Below are 9,061 nucleotides of genomic sequence, written 5' to 3' on the forward strand. Positions count from 1 at the left end.
ACAGAGCATATATAATAATCTGGAGATCAAAGAAAACATAATATCCAAATTTCTGTGTACCACAGGCCCACAGTTTTCCTAGTGAAGGCACTAGGACCCATGGTGTGAGACAGGGTTTCTTTTCTATAATCTCAACCATTTCTGTCTTCTAGATTCTCTCAATCTTTTGTCTTTGGCATCCCACTCCAGAAGGGCCACCCCTGGGCCTAAAACTGACTTTGATCTTCCATATTATTTGTGAAGCTCAATTTGGAATGGATCCATAATCCAGTAAGCTGATTTTTCTCTCCTGTATAGACTCCCTGTTTATCTACGCATCAAACCTCCCAAACACCTTAGCAATGTTTTCGGATTCATCAATATGGGGGCTTTTCCTCATAGCCCAGCTGTGTGTTGGTGTCATGGGGAACTCCCTGCTCTCCATACTCTATCTGTACATGTTTTTATTCCAACGTCAGCTGAAGAAGCCCATCGATGCCATTTTCATGCACCTGACTGTGGTCAACATCCTGAACCTCACCTTCACAATGTTGCCAGACATCATAGCATGCTTTGGAATCCAGCGATTTCTGAACGATGTGGGTTGCAAGGCGGTGATGTACTTCTTAAGAGTCACCCGGGGACTGTCCATCTGTACCACCTCACTCCTCAGTGCTTTTCAGGCCATCACCATCAGCTCCAGCCATGCCCAATGGGTGTGGCTTAAATCTAAGTCTTCAGTGTGGATTTTCCCTTCTTTCCTCTTCTTCTGGGTCATCAATATGGTCATCTATGTCCCGGTCATTACAGCTATGAAAGCCAAAAGCAATTTCACTTTGGTTGGTCCCGGGATGTCCAATGCATATTGTGAGACTCGGCGGATAGAAGACAATAGATCATGGTATTTCATATCTATCTTATTAGTTCGAGATCTCGTGTTTGTTATCCTCAGGATCACCACCAGCCTTCATATGGTGACCCTCCTGTACCGACACCACAAGACAGCCCGGCACCTCCACAGTCCCAGGCTTGCTTCCCAGCCAGCACCTGAGAACAAGGCCACCCACACCATCTTACTGTTAGTCAGCTGTTTTGTGTTCTTCTATTGCTCCAACAATATCTCAACCTTTTATTCCTTTTACACCGCTGTGAAAATCCCAAAAATGGGTGTGATCATTTGTATTTTATCATCATGCTACCCAACCATGTGTCCTTTTTTCCTAATGAAGCGTAATAAAATTTTTCCAAATGTATGCTCTCCCTCTCTTTGATGGGAAGTACCAGTTGTCAGAAAGCATTCAATGGCTGATTGGACAGCAGTGAAGATCCTAGTAATATACATGGGAAAGAAATTGTGTGTACTGAGCACTTGAAGTGTTGTTAAAATTCAGATATACTGTAATTCTTAAACGTTCTGGTACCTTTATGTGTGTGTTTGTACAAATGTGTTCTATTGCTTAGATGCTTAAAAAATTATTGGTGGGTTCTGAGGAGGTAGCTCAGTGATAGAATGCTTGCCTTGAATGCATGAGGGCCTGGGTTCGATTCCTCAGCACCACAAACAGAAAAATCCAGAAATGGAGCTGTGGCTCAAGTGGTAGAGCTCTAGCCTTGAGCTGAAAAGCTCAAGGACAGTGCCCAGGTCCAGAGTTCAGGCCTCATGAACGACCCCCAATAATTAGTGGTGGGTTAAAAGAAATACTTTTTCTGTGCACTATTAAAATTAAAAATATTTCTTTTTTATTAAGACAGTGGCTAGACAATCTTTTTTTCTTTGCATTCCTTTCCTACTAATAGTACTGTTTGTTAAATGGAATTTTATTAGATCACTCTAAGAATGCTGGTCGTCCAGTGGCAAAGCAATATCCAGCCAATGAGGAGCAGGATGTAGCCAGTGTCAAAGGATAGAGCCAGAGCCAAGCATAAATGGCTCATGCCTGTAATACTGGCTACTCAGGATTCATTTCAGTTCTAAATCACTCTAGGAAGAAAAGAGAGACCCTTACTTCAATTAATCACAAGAAAAGCAAAGAAGTAGTGCTATCGCTCCCATGGTAGAATACTAGCCTTGAGGAAAAGAAATGCAGGGACAGTGCCCAGACCCAGAATTCAAGACCCAGGACTGGCAAAATAAAAAACAAAACAAAATCCAACAACAACAAAAGAGATACAGCCAGTGACAAAGCAGGATATTGTCAATAAAGAAGGAGCATGCAGGACTGGGAATGTGACTGAGTGGTAAGTACTTGCCTAGCATACATGAATCCCTAGGTTCAATTCCTCAGCACTACATACACAGAAAAAGCTGGAAGTGGCACTGTGGCTCAAGTGGTAGAGTGCTAGCCTTGAGCAAAAGAAGCTCAGTGCAGTGCCCAGGACCTGAGTTCAGATCCCAGGACTGGTAAAAAAAAACAAAAAAACAAAAAAAACAAAAAACAAAAACAGACGGAACATGCAGCCAATGACAAAGGGTGCAGCCAATACCAAATCAGGATGCCGTCAATGGCCGAGAAGGATACTATAATGGCATATATTCTTACATCTTCTAATCTCCATGATTCTATTCTGTGACAAGCATCTCTGAGATGAAAGTTGATCATAATATGTCTGAAGTCTTTCTAAATTCTATTACTAGTATTTTATTCAAGACCTTTAACAAGGCTGGGAAGGTGGCTCAGTGGTAGTGTGCTTGCCTTGTATGCATGAGGCCTTGGGATCGATTTCTCAGCACCACATAAGCAGAAAAAGCCAGAAATGGCACTGTGGTACAAGTGGTAGGGCACTAGCCATGAGCAGAAGAGTTGAAGGACAGCGCCCAGGCCCAGAGTTCAGGCCCCATTACTGGCACAAAGCAAAACAAAACAAAAACCAAAAACAGCTTTAACAAAACCAAAATGAATTACAGAGAGAAAGACAGTAAAGATTAGAACAGAAGAGGCTGGGAAGGTGCCTCAGTGCTAGAGCACTTGCCTTGCATGCATGAGGCCCTGGGTTCAATTCCTCAGCACCACATAAGCGGAAAATAAAAGACAGAAGTGGCCCTGTGGCTCAAGTGGTAGAGCGCTAGCCTTGAGGTGAAGAGCTGAGGGACAGTGCTCAGGCCCAGAGTTCAGGCCCTACGACTGGAACAACAACAACAAAGAAAAGATTAGAACAGAAATCAATGATATAGACACAAGAAAGATATACATAAAATCAGTGGAGCACTAAGCGTGTTCCTTTAAAAAGAATCTATAAATTAACAAACCATGGGATAAATTGATATAGAAATGAAAAGAAGGGACTCAGAACAAGAAAAACACAGATTCCAAAGGAAACATTACAACTGACATCCAAGAAATCAGAAAGATTATGAAGACCTATTTTCACAACCTATATTCCCTGGACGCCAGAGGCTCGTGTCTGTCATCCTAGCTACTCAGGAGGCTGAGATCTGAGGATCAAGGTTCAAAGCCAGCCCAGGCAGGAAACGTTCATGAGATTCTTATCTTCAATAAACCATCAGAAAACCAGAAGTGCTGCTGCGGCTCAAGTAATAGAGCATTAGCCTTAAGCTGAAGAGCTCAGGGACAGAACCAAGGCCCAGAGTTCAAGCCCCACAACTGACCCCCCTTCCCAAATAATAAACCTATTCTCAAGATAGAAAATCTAATACATACAGACAAATTTCTAGAGACATGCAAACTGCCTAAGATGAACCAAAAAGCTACAGACCCTTTAAACAGGCCCACAACATCCAATATGATTGAGGAAGCAATTGGCAATCTTCCAACCAGAAAAGTTTCAGGTCCAAATGGATTCAAAGTGAAATTGCATATGACTTTTAAAGCTGAACTAATGCCATTACTCCTCAAACTTTTCTGTGAAACAGAAAAAGAAGACTCAGTTCCAAACTAGTTTTATGAATCTGGCATCCCTCTTACCCCCCCAAGGAAGTAGCGATACAATGAAAACAGTAAGTCTGCTCTCATAGGCTGAGTTCTCAAGAGTTTCCTCCTTTATGAAATTGTTGGATGACCCTTTCCATTACAGGATTTATTTCTTAGTTTGTTTTGTTGTTGTTCTTGTTTTGGTACTTTGTCTTTGTGCTGGTCCTGGGCCTTGAACTTAGGATCTGGGTGTTGTGTATAAGCTTATTTTAGCCAAGTGGCATGCTACCACTTGTGCCACAGCTCCACTTCTGGCTTTTTTACTGGTTAGTTGGAAATAAAAGTCTCACAGACTTTCCTGCCCAGGCTGCCATTGAACTGTGCTCTTTAGATCATAGCCTTCTAAGTAGCTAATATTACAGGTGGGAGTCACTGGCACCAACCTTGGATAAATTTTGGCTACAAAATAGAACCTACCAACAATGAACAAGAAAGATACAAACCATTTATACAAAGTTGTAGTGTGCAAGGAAATATAAGTAATAATGGGCTACCCGCAAAGGGTGAACAAATTCAGCAGTGGTCCTCACTAGACACTATTAGGAAAATGAACTATATAACTTGTCTAAGGATAGGGGGTAAAAATGGAGGGAGCAAGGGAAGAGGTGATATTAACCAAAAGAAATGTACTCTACTTGACATGATATGGACACCCATTCTGTATATCACCTACATAATAACCATTATAAAGTATATTCTCATAAAAAAATGTCTACCACAAATTAAAACTCCAGAGCTCACACATTCATTGCTGAAGACTGTCAGAGCTTTAGAAAGAAACAAACAACAGTGCTCCTCAAACTACTTCATTCAACACAAAGCAGAGGAACTCATAAATATTTGAAGGTAGATGGGGTTGAATGATGACCGGGTGACATTGATCAAGGTGCTATGTAATCTTGTACTACTTGGTTGAGTGACAACTCCCTGTTCTTCTAATTGAAGATAAAAATAAAATTAAGATAGAATAAAACAAATATACACAAATCAATAATAGAGTACCTAAAATGACAAAGCTTGAGATCAAGCCCTAACATTAAGTGTACCCACAAAAACATTTTGAAAGATAGCAGAAATAACATGGCCATATCAATACGTGTGCAAAAATCCTCCAACAATATTCAACACCACTTTATAATACAAGCCCTGAAGAAACTAGGAAAAGAAGGGCCAGACCTCAGCACCACAAAGCCTGTATGTGATAAATGTTCAGTTTCACTCTGTCCTAAATGGTGAAAATAGAGAGCAGGAATGTATAAGGAAGGGCGGAGTCCAGGGCAACATCATTCTCCAGTCTCTGATACTATTTCATTAGTGCCTGGACTTTAACCATAGCAATGGCAAGAAACCAAAGAGACCAAATAGGGTTGAGGAAGAGAAATTCCCATTTGCAGATTCCATGATCTTGTACAGAAAAGATCCAAAACTCCAGCCAAACAACACTAATATCTTACATCAACTCTGATGGCAAAGCAGCAGGAAACAAGGTAAACATACACACATTCGGGCCTTTTCTGTGCACAAAGAGCAAACTCTCTGAGTAGCAATGATGACAACAGTCTCACTGATACTCCTCTCTAGGCTGACATGTAAAATCAAGGAAGCATAATAACCAGCTGGGTGCCAGTGGCTCACACCTATTATCCTAACTACTCAGAAGGCTAAGATCCGAGGATCCAAGGTTTAAAGATAAGCCTGGGCAGGCTTATCTACAGTAATCCATTAAACAGATAGAATTAGAGCTGTTGTTCAAGTGCTAGAGTGGCAGCCTTGAGTACAAAAGCTCAGAGACTGCACCCAAACCCTGAAATCAAGCCCCAGGATTGGCAAATATAAACACACATACAAACTCACACACACAAATATGGGTTGTGTATAAATATATGTTAATTTCATGTCTCTTTTAAGAACACATTTTCAGGTGATGAGTTACTGCTTAACACGATTTTATGTCATTTTTCTAGCTTTCTATGATGGCAGCAAGGTTACTTTATGAAGGACGCAATCAAAGTGGCAATCAGTGTGTCTCAGTCTCTGAACATGGCGGAGTCACCGTGTAGCTCAGTGACATGCCGTGAGTGCTGGGTGCTCAGTTCTCCCCAGTGGAAACCACAGCACTCCCTAGACTCTGCCCTACAGTGCTCAGGTCATTTCCCACCAGCTGCAAGAGAAGTAACTTTTAATGACCTCTCCGCATCTTCACTTTTTGACATCACTGGGCCTGGGAGCAAAGTCCTTCCACCAGGAGATGCGCTGTGCACATGGGACAAAGCACCTGGGTCACCACTATGATAAGAAGTAAACAAGATTGGGTGACAGCAGTGGGGAGTGAATGAGGGATGGCTGCTGGGACCCCCCCCATCCTCCCCTGGTTGATATAGTCATGCATGATCAAGGCAGGCCTCCAAAGACACTGTGGTGTCTGGAGTACTCAAAGAAGGATACTGCAACTCTGAGCGCAGGTGCAGAGTTAGGGGCAGAATGAGGTCCCAGCACTGCCCATTCGAGGCTGGGCAGTTTTAGGCTGCGAGGTGCAGGTTCATCTCTCTCTCTCTCTCTCTCTCTCTCTGTCTCTCTCTCTCTCTCTGCCTCTCTCTCCCTCCCTTCTTCCCTTCTGCCCTTTCTCTCTAACTCCCTCTCTCCCCCTCTGTCCATCTCTCTCTCTATTTCTCTCTCCCTCCTTCTCTCTCCCGTCTCTCCATCTCTCTCCCTCCCTCCCTACTCTCTCTGTTTCTCTGTCTTAGTGCCCATCTCTGGACATGGAGCTACAGCCTGAGCACTGTTTCTGAGCTTTGTTTGTTCAAGACTGGCTCTCTGCTGCTGGAGCCACAACTGCAGTGCTTTTTTTTGTCATTTTTTGAGCCAAGCATCAAGAACTGTCGTGCTCTGGCTAGCAAGAACCGCAGTTGAACCACAATTCTCACTTCTGACTCTAGACTAGCTAGGATTGCAAGTGTGAGTCACCAGCCCGACTTCATTTCTCTCTCTTGTTTATGGTTCAATATATTTCTTCATTGTTTCAGCTATCGACCAGCTTTTTAACTCGTTCATGCATGCACAGCTCGGCTTTGGTGGCAGCACAGTGCTCGGTTCCCTCCAGAGGAGTCCTGCACCCCTGTGACTTTCTACAACTCCACACTCACTCATGGTAAGTTCAGCATTCTAGGAATATTTGGAATACTTTCAAATGTCTTTATAAGGGGAATTACAATATCAGTGTGTGTGTGTGTGTGTGTGTGTGTGTGTGTGTTTGTCTCCTGGGGCTTGCACTCAGGACCCAGGCATTGTCACTGAAGTATTTGCTCAAGGCTGGCTGTGTACCACTTGAGCAACAGCTCCACTTCCAGCTTTCTGGTGCTTCATTGAAGATAGGAACCTCCCAATCTTTCCTGCCTTAGCTGGCTTTGAACTGGGATCCTCAGATCTCAGCCTCCTGAGTTGCTAGGATTCTAGATGTGAGACCCAAAATCAGCTCCTAACAAGTGCTTGCATGTTCTCTATTGCTACTTCTAAAGTTTTCATCTTCAATTAGCATGCCCTCTACTACTTTAATATTAGAGAGTATTGAATATTTTCCCATCTGATTAGACAGAAAGTCAGTGTATATTATCTAGTCTTTCGCAACGGCCTAGCAGGATGGCACCCTGCTTTCATTCCCCAGAACACACACACACACAGTCACTAATGCCCATACTCACACACACACTCATACACAATCATGTGCTGAAACACATTGATACACACTCTTGCAATTATACAAACTCACACCCTCACACACAATGACAACTACCCAAGGCGACACCGTGTTCAGGCTCCTCCTTGTGTCTAAGGTGTGTCTGGGCATCCTGGGGAACTGTGTCCTCTTCCTGCTGTACGCGTACAGCTCTGTTTGCAAGCCCTGGCTCCAGAAGCCCATCGCTATGGTTTTCATGCACCTGACCCTGGTCAACGCCTTGACCATCATGTTCCAGTCCATGCCCTACATCGTCCCCTGGTATGGACTCCCGAGTTTCTGGGATGATGCCACGTGTAAGGTGGTGCTGTTCCTATTCAGGGTCACCCGGGGACTATACACCTGCAATAACACCTTCCTGAGTGCCTTCCAGGCCCTCACCATCAGCCCCAACCGTGCTCAGTGGGCTTGGCTGAAAAGCCGATCCTCTGTCTGCATCCTCCCCTCGCTGCTCTCCTTCTGGATCTTGAATTCCATCATCCATTTCCACATCATCAAAGCTGTGGAATCCAATTGCAATTCCACCGTCATGAGCCTGGGATTTTCTCATCCCTACTGTCAAGTGAAGTTTGGAAGGGGCATCCCAACGCCCATTATCAGCTCCATTGTGCTGCGAGATGCTCTGTCCCTGGTCCTCATGGTGGTCCCCAGCCTCTACATGGTGACGCTCCTCTACTGACACCGCCGCAGAGTCTGGCACCTCCCGAGTCCCACTCTTGCTTCCCAGCTGGCGCCCAAGAACACAGCCACCCACACCATCCTGCTGCTGGTCAGCTGCTTCATGTTCTTCCATTGCACCAACAACATCATGACTGTGTATTCTTTGTACACGTTGGAGAAATTGAACAAATCCAAGGGTGTGATTGTGATGTTGTCCTTCAGCTACCCCACCCTCTGCCCGTTCTTGCTCATGAAGATTAACAGAAAGGTTTCACGATGGATAACTCACTCATGTTATAACAAGAATGATCCATAGTAACAGGAAGTGAAGACCAGACCATGGTGGCAATCCAACTCTGCTCACCTCATCCTTGCTGTTTGTAGGATGATAGAAACACCACAGAGGCAAGGAGCCAGTGTCTCAAGCCTGTCATTCTACTATTCAGGATGCTAACATCTGATGATACAGGTTCAAAACTAGCCCAGGAAGGAACGTCCATGAGATTATAATATCTAATTGACCACCAAAGGACCTGGAGTGAAGCTGTGGGGATTGAGCACTAGACAAGGTACTCAAATTCAGATATGCTGCAATTTTAAAACATTGAGGTTTTGAAGTCTTACTGAATTTGCCTTTCTCTTTTGTGTGTGTGTGTGTGTGTGTGTGTGTGTGTGTGTGTGTGTGTGTGTGTGTAAAAGTGTGTTTCCATCAAAGTTTTTTTGGGGGGTTTTGTTGCTTAAAATATGATGGTTGGGATAA

At 43.8% G+C, this 9,061-nt stretch overlaps 1 protein-coding gene across 1 annotated transcript; it reads left to right on the forward strand.

Annotated features, from left to right (window-relative positions):
* Positions 1 to 401: 401 nt before the first annotated feature.
* Positions 402 to 1,887, forward strand: LOC122125665 (vomeronasal type-1 receptor 4-like). Its single transcript, XM_042700206.1, has 2 exons — positions 402 to 1,146; positions 1,805 to 1,887. The coding sequence occupies exons 1-2, from the start codon at positions 402 to 404 to the stop codon at positions 1,885 to 1,887; spliced, it is 828 nt and encodes a 275-aa protein (XP_042556140.1).
* Positions 1,888 to 9,061: the final 7,174 nt, after the last annotated feature.

The sequence above is a fragment of the Dipodomys spectabilis genome, unplaced genomic scaffold (assembly GCF_019054845.1).
Source record: "Dipodomys spectabilis isolate Male_0828 unplaced genomic scaffold, ASM1905484v1 ptg000266l, whole genome shotgun sequence".
NCBI classification, from domain to species: domain Eukaryota; kingdom Metazoa; phylum Chordata; class Mammalia; order Rodentia; family Heteromyidae; genus Dipodomys; species Dipodomys spectabilis.

What these genes read in the sequence shown, in the direction of transcription:
- LOC122125665 (XM_042700206.1), top strand. Translation starts at nt 402, where the DNA reads ATGGGGAACTCCCTGCTCTCCATACTCTATCTGTACATGTTTTTATTC. An exon ending in TGTGAAAATCCCAAAAATGG is followed by an intron (nt 1,147 to 1,804) that starts GTGTGATCATTT and finishes GAATTTTATTAG; the next exon opens with ATCACTCTAAGAATGCTGGT.